The sequence below is a fragment of the Amblyomma mixtum genome, chromosome 8, assembly GCF_055824585.1.
Source record: "Amblyomma mixtum isolate Tamu chromosome 8, ASM5582458v1, whole genome shotgun sequence".
Classification (NCBI taxonomy): domain Eukaryota; kingdom Metazoa; phylum Arthropoda; class Arachnida; order Ixodida; family Ixodidae; genus Amblyomma; species Amblyomma mixtum.
The window spans coordinates 89,198,340-89,212,456 of record NC_143019.1 but is presented as its reverse complement, the minus strand read 5'-3'; the positions used below and the strand labels follow the sequence as shown (position 1 = coordinate 89,212,456).

At 51.5% G+C, this 14,117-nt stretch overlaps 1 protein-coding gene across 2 annotated transcripts in view; it reads left to right on the top strand.

The window, feature by feature from the left end:
* The window catches only part of LOC149333439 (sulfotransferase ssu-1-like), a 37,029-nt gene extending 23,443 nt beyond the window's left edge, over nucleotides 1-13,586 (top strand). For both annotated transcript variants that reach the window (XM_089558682.1, XM_089558681.1), the window contains exons 4-5: nucleotides 1,135-1,522; nucleotides 13,253-13,586. In XM_089558682.1, the coding sequence (XP_089414808.1) occupies nucleotides 1,135-1,522; nucleotides 13,253-13,483 (619 nt within the window). In that variant the 3' untranslated portion in view covers nucleotides 13,484-13,586. The remainder of the gene's footprint in view (nucleotides 1-1,134; nucleotides 1,523-13,252) is intronic.
* The last annotated feature ends 531 nt before the right edge of the window (nucleotides 13,587-14,117 follow it).

Sequence of the window (14,117 nt, the reverse complement as noted above, 5' to 3'; positions counted from 1 at the left end):
TTCCAAGGTCGCGGTAGAGAATTTTTTTTTCCGTGTTTATTGGTCCTCTCATAAGATAAAAATGAGAGGGAGCCTGGACCACCTGAATTTGGAAGGGCTAAGGGCTATGTCATAATAATCTAATAGTAGGTAAACGCTGAAAAAGGTCATGTAAATGGAAAACACTTCTGTAAAAAGCGAACAAAAACGACATTACAAAAGACGAGCCCAGAGTCAAAACTGGCCACGCCGTCGTTCCAAGATACAAAGACGGAGAAAAACAGAGACAGGAATGAGGACACAGAAGCTCAGGCAAGGTAGATAGGTGACAGAATAAAGCTGGGAGATAGCAGCTGAAAAAAAAAATGAGAGAGGAAAGCAAAACAGTCTCGGGAAGGAAAAAAACAGCGGTAATATGACAGAAGAAACGTGAGCACGGAACACTCCCCAGGTGAAGATTGTTAGCAGCGGGAAACATTAAGATATAGAAGATACAGGCTCACAACCTGTGTTCCGGCGGCGGCAGTTCGACGCAGGTGAAATGGAGAAGCTCCCTTGATCGAGCGATGTTATTGCACGTTAAAGAACCCCACCTAGTCGTAATTAATCTTGAGCCCTCTGCTATATATACGGTGCCCCTAGTATCACATGTGCAGCTTCCGGACGTGGATCCCCGAATGCTGATACCGAAAACCCTTCTCGCGAAAGTTTGCCTGAAATATCGCGTCCGAGGAGAGAGGGTAACCACATGCGTCGCTTATTAAGCTATGTTGCGGCGCTCGTTGTTGCGTTCATGATTAATGAGAGTGAGCCGCAGCGAAGACGAGGCAAAGGATGAAGAATAGGACGCCTGCGCTCGTAGTCTCGCTCTTGCTTGTCTTAATTTTGTAAGGGCTCACTCTCAACCAATAAAACAGATATGGGGCAATCGGTATCTTTATTATTTTATTACCCGCTGTTTGTGGGCTTTGCGGGCTTGTCCACACTTTGGGCGTCTTGAGACTCGGATGAATGCTTGCACACGGTCGCACAACAAGAACTACTGAGCACTGCGGGCGGCTGTCTTATCACTACTGTTGCTTTCGAGGGCACTGGGAGCAATCTTCGTTTTCCAGAAGCCCAAGACATCCACGTAAAACTGGTTCTCCGTCGCAGGTACCTGTACATCACGCGCAACCCGTTCGACTGCTGCGTCTCCTACTACTACCACACCAAGCATCTGCCCGGCTACTGCTTCGGCCACGGCACATTCGACGAGTTCTTCGAGCTGTTCGTGACGGGCGACTTGGAGTACGGGGACTACTTCGACCACGTGCTCTCGTGGTACCCGCACCGCGCGGACCCCAACGTGCTATTCCTCACCTACGAGGAGCTCAAGAAGGACACTGCAGCAGCGGTGGCCAAGATCGCCGCCTTCCTGGGCGACGAGCACAAAGACAGGCTGCACCGGGAACCGGGGCTGGTCGGCCGCATCCTGGAAGCAGCGGCACTGAACAATATGAAGAAGATTTTCAACTCGTGCGACTTCGCCGCCAAAGACGAGGTATTTTACACATATATCTGAGTGTCCCACCGCTAGAGCAGGAGTTGTAGAAATGAGAAGGAACGTTCTTTACAACTTGAGCAGACAAGAATAACGAGCTGAGTGCCTCGTTGGGCTAACTACGCTAAAGAAGCTAACAGTCTTGAAACCAAGGAAGTACTTTAGTTTCATACAGCGCTAGCTGTTGTAGCGAAGTTCCGCATATGCGTCGAGCAATCGCCGTCGACAACGAGCGAATAAGATCACGTGACCACCTCGTGCACATAAAAGACGTTTCAGGCATAGTTTTAAAATACATGCATTTTTACATCTCACAGCTGCAGTTCGGCTGTGACGTATTCCGTATTGAAGAACTCCGGTTTAATTTCGACTAGCTGGGTGTTCTTAGACGGGCTCTGAACCTCATTAATTTGGGGTTCTTTCTTTATCCTCTCGCGAAGTCCGACCGCTGTGGTTGCCCATGAGCCTGCGGCTTCGTGCGCAGTAACGAATGCCGCTCAACCGCCGCAAAGAGTTGGGCGAAAACTCCAGCAGCTGTCGCAAGATTGAAAAATAATTTTTTTTTCAAGCGATCCGCCTTGATAATGCTAGTCTGTTTGCGATAGGCACTGGTTCTACTTCATATCCTCCAAAGGCAACAAAGTTGCATCATGTGACTTTTTACCTCTTCTCAGCTCGAATGCCTGACCCATTGGAGAGAAATCTGAAATGTTTTAGAGAGGTATTTGGCGCAGTTTAGGGCATTGTTTTCCCAATGGCACATTTCTGTGCCATGCCTGTGGCCCTCAGTAAAAATAAAAAGGCTTTTTTTTCCGGTGATTGGTGTCACTTCGGTTTTCTTAAAATTATAAATGATCCTCATATTCATCGAATACTTATGCCTGCTTGGACCCCTTTAAGGATTGCACTGTGAGCAACGTCCAGGCAAGATGTTTAGGGAACCTTATACAGGCAACCACCACTTGTGTATGAACATACGTATGACAAGGCATTAAGAGTTGTGGCAATGCATGAACTGCATAACTAAAACCTCTATTTTAATAAGAAAATGACCAGGCTCTCGCTTATGGAGGTCCTAAACCAAATATATCGCGATTTTTATTTTCAGTGTATGCGTACCTCCGACTTGTCTTTCAGTCTCCGTGCTTGGACCTAGAGTTTCAGTAACAGAATACTAACCTGAGTTTCAAACCACTGCAAACGACCATCATTGCGCAAAAGTGTGTAAAACGTACAAAGAATAAACGAGCTACATGAAGCGGTGGAACGCATCGCTGGTGAAGAAAAAAAAATACTTATCTGCCAGCTGCACTAACGCGTAACATCGATGGCAAGGACATCCGTGGTTACTGCCACGCAGTCGCGGCGGTGAAGTTACAGTTAAATAGCGCCTCTTACACCACGGTTATTTCTCGTGAACACATTTCTCTCAACAAAAACAGCGCATGCAGTTTCGTAGTTCAGGTTACCTGACTATTACCGCTTGTTTTAAACTGTACGGCCGTCGTCGCTCTCGCCGGGGTAGTATCTCTAACTTACGAATTCAACCATCACCTACTGCTCAAAGAGCGTACCTCTGATATATGCCGTGCATACTGGGCATCCGGGCCGGGGCAGCGCCGAATCTAGTAAGCAGGTCTGGCTATAATGTGCCACCTGTAATGGTATTGCTTCGAGAAGGAGTTTATTCAGAGCAGAATGGGCCACTTATACCAGCTTGAACGGTTTGCCGTTCAAGAAGAGCAAGGGAGTTGAGACAGTCGTCTCATGGCGAGCAGTATTTAACTCGTCAGTGATGAACGGCAGGACGCTGTCCCAATTCTTGTCCTTGGAATCAACTTACTACATTGACAGCATGTCAGTGATCGTTCGTTTAGTGCGCTCAGTTAGCCCATTCGTATGGGTATGGTAAGGCGATGAATTGTGAAAACGTGAAGCGCAGGAACGGAGAAGCTGCTCCAATGCGTTGGCGGTGAACTGCCGACCACGGTCACTGATGATAGCCCTTGGAGGTCCATAGTGGAGAACTATGGATCGAAGTATAACAGAGGAGACATGATACGCTGTAGCCGAGGGTAGGGCTGGAGTTTCACAGTACCGAGTGAGATAATCCACGCAATCCATATTACAGTGGTTCCCATTGTAAGATTTTGGAAATGGACCCAGGAGATCTATGCCCACTTGCTCGAACGGTGCTCCAGGTGGTATCACTGGGTGAAGCTGGCCGGACGCAACGATAGTACGTCGCTTGCGTCGTTGACACTATGTGCAGCTGGCGACGTACCGCTCAGTCGTGGCACGCATTTTTGGCCAATAGAAGCGTGCCTGGCACGGTGGAGCATGCGTGCCGACCCCAGATGCCCAGATGTAGGGTCGTCATGCATGGCCTCCAAGGCAGACGTGTACGGGCTCTTCGGATCTACGAGCAGGAAGCGGTGACCCCCTAGAGGCATCGTTTTTCTTCTATAAGAGACCATCTCGTGCACGAAAGTGGTTTACACAGGAAAGGTCTCCAGCGTCCACGAAGAAAGACCTTAGGGTTGAATCTTTCTGCTGTTCCGCTTTGAACGCTGCGACATCAGGAAAAGCAGGTGACACTGACGCGACGCAGTGGTCCAAAGTAGCGATGTCGGACTCTCTCTCAGTAAGGTGAAACAGCGAAAGACAATCCGCGTCAACGTGACGTTGACCACTCTTGTAGGCGACGGTGTAGTTTTACTCTTGCAACCGGACAGCCCACGGTGCAAGGCGCCCGCACGGGTCACGCAGATTAACGAGTCAACGGTGTGCATGATGGTCGGTAACGATGATGAACGGGCGACCGTTGAGATATGAACGGAAAGACAGCGTGGTGAAGTCGACAGCGAGGCATTCTTGCTTGGTGCGCGTGTGATTGCGCTCCGGCTTACTGAGGGAACGACTCGCATACGCAATAACGTGCTCTTGATTCAAAGTGCTGAGCGAGAACCGCTTCGATTCGAACACCGCTTGCGTCTGTATAAATCTCTGTGGGAGTGGATGGATCTAAGTGGCGATCTAAGTGTGACGAGAGAAGCAATATTAGTTCGCGGAAGGCGGTGTCGCACTCAGGAGTCCACTCGGTAGTCACATCGTTCTGAAGGAGGCCTGTTAGGGGGTGTACGATGTTCGCAAAGCAATGAATAAAGCGGTGAAAATGAGAGCATAAGCCCAAGAAAATCCACAGCTCCTTGACAGACTGGGATGGCTGGAACGACTCGGCAGATAGTCTTGGCAGGATCAGGCCTGCCGCCGTCTTTATGAACGAAGTGTTCGAGCACTAACGCTTGACATGCATCAAACTGGCACTTTTTGGAGTTAAGAACAAGGCCAGCTTTGCACATACAGTCCAGGACGAGAGCTAAACGGTTGTTGTGCTCACTGAACGTCTTTTAGAAAATGACATCATCCAGGTAGCACATGCATATTTCTCATTTCAAACCGCGTTGTATATCAACCATAAATCGCTCTAAGGTGGCGGGTGCATTGCAAAGGCTGAACGGCATCACATTAAATTCATAAAGGCCGTCAAGTGGAATAAACGCAGTTTTGTCTTTGTGGGCGGAATGCATAAGGATGTGCCCACACCTCGAGCGAAAGTCGACAGAAGAGAAGTAGGACGCCTAAAAAAGGCACTCAATGGCATCGTCGATTGGAGGAAGGGGGTATGCGGCTTTTCTAGTGATGGCATTCAGGCGACGATAATCAACGCAAAGACGCGATGATCCGTCTTTATTTTGGACAAGAATTATTGGTGGAGCCTAGGACTCGACCACTCTTGAATAACACCTTTGGTTAACATCTCAACTTGGTCATTGATCACCTTCCGTTTAGACGGGCATACTCGGTGAGGCGTCAGTGTCAACCCTGTGAGGGCACGATTCGAGGAAATGGAAAATGAACCACCGGGCTGTGAAAAGTCACAAAGAGGAGTGTCGCAGAAGGATAGCCAACAGAGCACAGCGCTCTTGAGTTCAGAGCGAGTTTTCAATAATGCGAAGTAACGGCGATTCACCACGAAACTCTAGCACTGTCGCGTCCAAGGCGTCGGTAACCGAGGCAACGGACATTGGCGGGTCGGGGCTGTACGACGCAAGCTTCAAAACCCTCGGGAATAACTACAGATTATGCCCAGCAATTCACTGTCCACAGTTTTGTGCAACCTGTGGTGACAGAAATCATGGCATGAGGAACCAACAGATTCTTCTTCATGTAGGTCAAATGGCTGGGCTCCACCGTTGCATAAAACATGCCGAGAGCAGTATCGGGGCAGGAAACCGGTACGCAAGCAGCTGATGAAGAAGGCTGTTGGGACTGGGAGTCCGAGCCAGGAAACGGTCGAGGCGACAGTGAGTAAAAGGACGTTTATGTACAGTATGTACAAGGGCTTTTACATGATACAAGGGCAAGAGCACCACGGGCAGGCACACAGAAGAAGGGCGGCCCCGGCGGCGAGCGTAGCTCCGGCGTGATGGCTCTTCTGCTGCCCGTCTGCTGCTCGGGTTCAGCGCGGCTCCGTTTTTATAGCCGCTGGTAACGGTTACGGCCGCCAGCCGTTCAAATCCTCCAATCACTCGCCACCGTTCAAATTAGACCAATGGTCGAGAGCCGGCGAGCGGCGGAGGAGTTCGCACCGACGGAGAGGAGGAGAGGAGGAAGGGTCCGTGTCGGCGCCGCGGCGTCGGGGTGAGTCACGCTGCATGTCGCGACTTGTCCGAGAAAGTCTGGGCCTGCTTTGAGCGTCGGCGAGCGCGCAGCGCTTGTTTCCAGGGGGGCCAGCCAGCGAAATGGGAGCTCCGGCACTACAGCACCACCGCCGCCAGACAATGCGCCACGAAGACGAGCTACTTCCGCGTGGCTCGGATGCGGGGCGCGCTCGTACGCCAGGCTCCTCCAAGTTCTCGTCCGGTGTTCAGCCGCAGGTAGCTTCAGGCTCCTTTCCATGAACAGGTCCGGCTCGTCAGTACAGGATCACTGCTCCGCAGCTTAGTCGCCCAGGTGACTGGATCAGCTTCGCTCGGTCCTTCGAAAGAGCTTGCTTCTCAGCATCGGTCGTTGATCGTTCTGCATGTTGCCAAGAACCGACCGACAACAGGCAACGCCCAACACGAGCAAGTGCCCTCTGTCACCCGTCAATACACCAGACTCAAAGTCACAAAACTCTGCTGGCTATATTTCTGTCCCCTTTTTGTTTCCTCTTCTACAAGAGACACATGTGGGATACAAGAACTTTAAAGTAATTAACTGAAACAAAGTGTCAAACACATGAAACACTCGGAATGAAATGAATGCAAAATAAATTTGCTCTCTTGAGATCACTCGGCCTGAAGAGCACTCAGCTGAGGCCACAAATGAGGACATAAATTTTTCCCCGATCTACGAGCGAACTTAACAGCTGTTCGCGAAGAGACAAAATGTAGGTCACGAGGAGGCGAAGCCAGCCTTGCTTAGAACACACGGCTTAGTGCGTCTACGTTCGCGTTTTCCTCGCTTCTAACGGACGGTAAACGACACCCGCTACAGCGGAAACTAGTGACTCTGCCTCTTTCGCTGTGCTGCGCTTTTCTCTCTCTCTCTCTCTACTACCGTGGTAGCTAACGTCTCTGCCTCTTTCGCGGTAGACGCGCTTTTCTTTCTCTCTCTACTACCGCGGTAGCAAATGTCTCTGCCTCTTTCGCGGTATACGCGCTTTTCTTTCTCTCTGTACTTGTCTTTCCAGTTTCTACGGGAGCTACAGTACGAGAGCGATTCGCTTTCATAGACTGGCAACTTGTCCCTTTCTTCGCGCTTCGCGCGCCAGTCGCGACGTCCCATAGCGAGTGAGCAACGCTTCCGATGGGACCGTTCTTTCTTTCTCTCTGTTCGTGGGGGCAAGTCAGACCTTCCACGAGTCTTGACTTTCTCGCGCATCCGTTTGCCTTTCCGCTCGGTGAGTAGTTCGCCTCTACACGGCCTTTTGATTTTACGCCTACTAAGTGGCGTCATTTCTAATCGCGGCTTTCTATCGCGATAACTGTGCTTGGCTGAGCGCTTAGACGATTTCTTCTTGGCAATTTTCTTGCCCCTGTCACTGCGGCCTCGTACAATATTTCGCTCTTTGAGCCGTACTCGCGTTTTCCTTGCGCGCGCGTGCCGCTTTCTGTGGGAGCGCGGTTTCTCCCGTGACTGCAGCGGAAAGCGAGAGTCTTCATGAGAGTACGCGCCTTTGCGCGTCTTGCTCTCTCCGTGCTGGCGGGAAGATTCGCACTTATCCCGCTCCTTAATTTTTCGCCTCCCGGGCAGCGCTCTCTTAAATCTCGGTTTGGTGCCTTGGTGCACTTTTCCGCGCGAATGTTTGCACGATTTCTTTTTGCAGTTTATCCTACTGCCCAGACCTATGTGCCCCGACACACTTATGCGCTTCGCTTTGCGCGATAGTAATGCCTCGCACATTTCTTTAGCTCTGGTTCTGACGCTAGTTTCAGGGCTGACAACGTGACTGACTTTACTGAAGTCATTTTGCCGGCGACGCTGGCGCTTCCGATGGTGGAAACCCGTTTTCGCGCGTTTGCCCTTTCTCTCCTTTCGGCGGCGCCTGTCTTTCTTATGCCTGCCTTTCATCTTTCGGCGGCACCACTCTTTCTTTTGCCTGCCTTCCATCGTCTTTCGGTGACAGCTCTCTCTCTTGAGCTTGCCTTTCCTCTCCTTTCGACGGCAGCACTGTTTCTCCTGTTTCGCTATCACCTTGTGGCGATAGCTCACATTCCTGAACTGGCGGTGCCTTTCCTTCCGGTTGCAGCTTTTATCGTGAGCTTTCCTTTCACTTTCGCCTGTGAAAGCACATTCTGCTTCCGTCGCCTAAGTTTCTGCTCTCTGACAACGTCGCTTTGATTGTCAGCTGATTCATATGTGCTGCCTAGATCAGGCCTGTCGTTGGCGCCTTTACTAGCCTCCTCCAAACTGCGTTCTTCCTTGTCAGCGTCACTGAGTGCGCATTCGTCCTCATCTTTCTCGGACGGGCTGACGTCTACCGCCCCTATGTCGTCTGGAACGTTCTGTTCTCCACTGTCGTCCAGCACCTTAGTTTCTTCAGGCGCAGACGAACCAGTGTTTTCTGTCGACATTACTGCTGACACGCAGCTCTCGTCATGCTCCTGACGCGTTTCAGCCAATTTCGGTTGAGGGTCGGCTGTGCACTCAGTCGCGGTGTTCCCGCTACTGCAGCTGCTTTCTGGAATGTCGCAAAGCTCAGAGCAGTGCGAAAGCACGGGACTCGTTTTGCATTCCTCACCAGAGACACTAACGCACAACTCAGCGTCCGCAAACTCTCCATGCGCCTGCTTCCGTTGATCGTAAGTTTCGGGTTTCTGCATCTCTGCCGAACGCGCTGAACAACACGGTGTGCCGTCCTCATCTACTTCGCTTGCGTCGGCGCTAGTGTTTTCACTAATGTCCAGACGGACGTCCTCTCTGTCCTGTTCGGCAACTTCTCCTGCTTTCGACACGCTAGGAGATTCGCTTTCCGGTAACTCCGCCACAATTTCAATGGGCGAGACCTCTGTAAATGCATCGTCCGATGCTGTGACTACCTTATCCGATGGCATAGAGGTTTTCTCGGTTGGCGAATGCGGGACAATTCCCACTGTTACAGCAGCAGTTACATCTGCCAAGTACGGACTACGTTCCTCTGTGCCGCACTGGCAGCTCTGCTCTACAGCTACGCACTCTACCTCTGTGTCACGACCTTCCGACCCTTCAGCATTTTCGAGCCACTCTAAAATGTCGGCTTTAAACTGGTACGGAAAATCGTTAAACGATGGGGTGCTATTCTCTCGCAGGTACCTTTGGCGAAGGTCCAGCGGTGACACGTTATATCTCGCCAGTAAGAAGCTTTTCAGCTCATCGTAGTCCGCCAAGCCATCGTCCAACAGGCGCTTGACAACGTCATACGCTTCGCTGGAAAGCAGGGCTACCAACTTCTGCGCCCAACCATTCCGCTCAACGCGCTTTCTCTCGCAGACGCGCTCGAACTCCGCAAGATATTTCGCCATATCTTCGGCGATCACGAAGGGCTGCGGCCTGTCTCTCAGCTGATGACCGTTGGTCTCACGCAGAGCGAACAATGTTCTATCTCTCTCATAAAAGATCTCGTGTGCTTCAAGCTCCAGGTCCATCAGTTTCTTAGCGCGAGCATGCCGTTTTATCTCAAGCTGCCTCCGTTTTTCTGCCTCTTCGCGCTCAAGCTGCTTCTGTTTTTCAGCCTCTTCGTGCTCACGGCGTTCTGTGATCTCTTCCCAGGCCTCATTGGCTTCCTCAGCCGTTACCTCCTCTTTCCGCATGATCTCAAGAATCGCATGCTTTCGTTTTGCGGGGCCCAAATCAATGCCCAACTCTTCACAAATTTCGATGAGTTCCTTCACTTTGAAGTTCTCCATCGCGCACAATAACCTCTTGTAGTTTGCCCTTTTCTTAGAATTCCCTTGCCGTTCACTACTATAGCGCTACTAGTACGACACGCGCAAGTAATTCTTTCCAACAACGCCTCGTTTACTCCCTCTGCACCAGCTTTCGTTTCAAAGCGCTCCGACTTGGCTCGAAACAGCAAAGCTCTCCACAGTGCTACACACACAGCCCTACTCTAGACTACAATCACGTGTGCTAGAGCAGTCTGGCGAATTGAGGGGAAAACATCAGGCACTCACCGCGCCGAGGTAGCTGACGCCGGTCGATCCCGCAGCTGCCATCCCTGTTGGGACTGGGGCATCCCAGCCAGGAAACGGTCGAGGCGACGGTGAGTCAAATGAACTTTATGTACAGTATGTACAAGGGCTTTTACATGATACAAGGCCAAGAGCACCACGGGCAGGCACACAGAAGAAGGGCGGCCCCGGCGGCGAGCGTAGCTCCGGCGTGATGGCTCTTCTGCTGCCCGTCTGCTGCTCGGGTTCAGCGCGGCTCCGTTTTTATAGCCGCTGGTAACGGTTACGGCCGCCAGCCGTTCAAATCCTCCAATCACTCGCCACCGTTCAAATTAGACCAATGGTCGAGAGCCGGCGAGCGGCGGAGGAGTTCGCACCGACGGAGAGGAGGAGAGGAGGAAGGGTCCGTGTCGGCGCCGCGGCGTCGGGGTGAGTCACGCTGCATGTCGCGACTTGTCCGAGAAAGTCTGGGCCTGCTTTGAGCGTCGGCGAGCGCGCAGCGCTTGTTTCCAGGGGGGCCAGCCAGCGAAATGGGAGCTCCGGCACTACAAGGCACGATTGTATCACAGGAAACACACAACAAACACATTCTCACCATTGCACGACTAGTTCATAATGCCAGCGGTTAGGCATTAGCCGACGCTGAGCACACCGGTGTAACATTCAAAGTTAGCACCACACATCTGCAAAAAGCCGAGCCCAAGAATGACGTCGTGCGTCGATCGGACGGCCACCGCCATTTCCGTGCTCGTGCTGAACATTACACCTCCAAAGAAACCTTAACGCTGCACATTCCATTCGCAGGCAACGCTTCGCCGCTCACACCCCAAAGCTGGACATTTTTGTCCCACTGAAATAAAACTCTTATATGTCCGAGGAGGCGTTTCAAAGCAACACTCACTACGGAGACAGTAGCACCGGTATCCACTAAAGCCATCACAGGTACACCATCCACTAGCACGGGCACTTTGTTCCGTAACATAACTACAGGCGGGGGTATCACTTCCGGCGGCTGACTTCCAGCGACCTCAGCCCCATCGGTCGGGCCGACTAGTTTTCCGACAGCGGCGAGAAGGAGCGGTGTTGTGGTGATGGAGGTCGACGCGTGCGCGAAGCTTCAGGTGGCGTCACACTTCTACCCGATGCTGGCGAACGATCCTGCAACTGTGTAGGTCATGCATGGGTCCCCGGAATCAGGCGGGTAGGATGGGCGCCATTAAGGAACAGGTTGGTAATCCGGCAATGGATAATAAATAGGTTGATGAACCGTAACGGGGGGCGGCGGGGACAAAATTGTGAGGTGTGACCAGGCTGACCACAGCGGTAACAAACAAGACAGGGACCAGAAACAGGCTTCACCGGAAAGTAGGCACCATACGAAGTATTGGACTGGACGTTCTCGTCATATGTGGTCGGCGTATGCCGGTAAAAGCGGGTCGGGTGCTCCGGGGGTGGTCGCGGTATGTTGCTCGGCTGCAGCCTTCGTGGTACCCGGTGCTCCTCATAGTCCGCTGCGTCAACGTCGGCCGGTGGAAGAAGGCTCGTAGGATATTCGGGAGGGAGCGCTGAGGAGCTCCAAGTTAGTTGCAGCGACCTGGTCAATTCTTCGCGAAAGATTTGGAGGATCGTAGATGCCAGATCACATGACGATGTTACGTCAACAGCTGCCACCGTCGTCACGCCATCCAAACGTCCGAATCTCGGGGTAATGCGACGCATTTTCAATGTCTCAAACGGGCGGCAGTGCAGGATAACGTCTGACACGGACTCGACTTGCTTTGCCAATAAGAAAATTGTATATATCTTGGGCAAATCTTTTAAGCCAGTGACCAACTTTGTCCTATTCTGTCATGCGAGGACTGACAACCTTGCATAACTTGATGATTTCCTCAATGTACTTCGTACATGTCTCACCGCGAAGCTGAGCTCTTTTGCGCAAGCGCTTGTTAAGCCTGCTTCTTGTTCGCGACAGAGTCGCCGAAGCACTTCTTGAGCTCCTCTGCAAAACGGTCCCGTATCGTCAAAGAATCCTCGTAGTTGTCACACCACGTTAGGGCCGTGTCGGTTAGAGAAAAGACGTCATTGGCAAACAGGGCGAAGGAGTCCCACTCATTGCAATGGCTCACCCGTTGGTAGTGGGTAAACCATTCAGCCACGACCTCGCTGGTTGAGCCCGCTAAAGACCGTGGCTAAGCTAACACGAACTACTTGGCACGCACCTCGCCGCATCGCCGTCCAAGAGTCATCATGAGCACAGAAGGCGGTAGACCAGCAAGGCTACGACTCCGGTGACGTTGCAGCTGGTGATGCGTTTTCGGTGGACCTGTATACCCGGCACCTTCCACAAAGATGTTGCGAGCAGTGCAGAACGGTCGACTTAAGCAACTGCTACGGCTGTTGTTGCCCCAGTGGCATGGCACAGGCCAGGTCTCAGTGGGGAGAGCCAAAGGAAGAGGGTAAAGGAAGAGGGTAAAAAGCAAACTAATGTTTTTGCTTTGGGTATTAAATGAAAATAATTAAAGAGTAAATTAAAAAACAATAAAACCGAGAGCTTGTCCAGCATGGGACGCCTTTACTTCATTCTTTTAACCTTGCTCGGAGTCGGCGATGCCGACCACGCAGAAGAGGCAACCCCTCTTCATGAGGTTTTTCGATAGGACGCACACAAAGTGAACAAGAGAGGGGGAAGCCTCAGCCTGCTAGTCAACGTTTCGGCAATCCATTGTCCAAACGTTGGCAAGCACCTTGAGTCTTTCCCTTCTATTGTTCACTTTGTGTGTGTGTCAGAAAACCATATGCCTGCCCTCCCTCTACCATGGTCTGTAATCATATGGTACTACTGGTTTTCAAAATGGCCACCCTCCTGGGTAGAGGTCGCGCTAGGACAGCTGCTTTCACTTTTCAACGCTAAGGAGGGTGAAAAAGCTGTCTTATTTTCTCAGGGCATTTTCGTTAGCAACGCCAGGAGGGTAGCTATTGGTTTCTTGCTGAACACTGTTCTTGTTGATTTTCCTTCCTTCGCTCTCTTTTACAGAAGAATGGGCCGAGCGGCAAAGACCCCGTCTCTGCAGCGCCGAAAGACCTGAGCGTGGACGAGCTGGTCCGGGCGCCGATGACCGGCGAGTTCGTGCGAAAGGGTGCCGTGGGCGACTGGAAGGCACACATGTCTCCCGCGCAGGTGCAAAGGCTCCTCGAGCGTATAAGGGTCAAGACAGCCGGCAGCGATGTTATGGACCTGTGGAAGGACATTGACATCCCCCGTTGATCAAGGCAACGGCTTTTCTAATGATAAAAAATAATGAATTTTTATAGACTAAAATGAACACAAGACTTGAAATATTAGATGAAATAAATTTGTTTTTATGTTATCCGACATCCTCTTTCTTGCTTCACTGTTTTTGAAAAAGTGCGCTTGCACTTATAGCACGCACTCATCGAATTTAGCCGTTGCCTGCCTGAAGCCTGTTTCGTGACAGGGTGCTCGCCTGCCTAAAGGGTGGTGGGCAACCTGCCCGCGCATGAATATATATGGATGGCTTAATTTGGTTTTATGCTATGGGGTATAACGTCCCAAAGCGACTCAGGCTAGGAGAGACACCGTAATGAAGAGAAATTAGCTCATTTTCTTTTTAAACGGGGGGGTGGGGGGGGGGGGGCGGCTGAGGAGCTCAAAACAGCTGCAGCGGCTTTTAACCTGACAACACATTCATGTCAAAACACCGCACATTGTGTATGGACTGCAGCCATCGTTTTCAATTCGACGCAAACACTGAAATAGTCAACTTGTAAGCCGCACAGATGCGCGACGTCAGTCGCTGCGCGCACGCAGCTTGGTAGGATAGAACACACTGATACTGGTCCATCGGTCGTCATGAAATATTGTGACGTCAGAACGCACA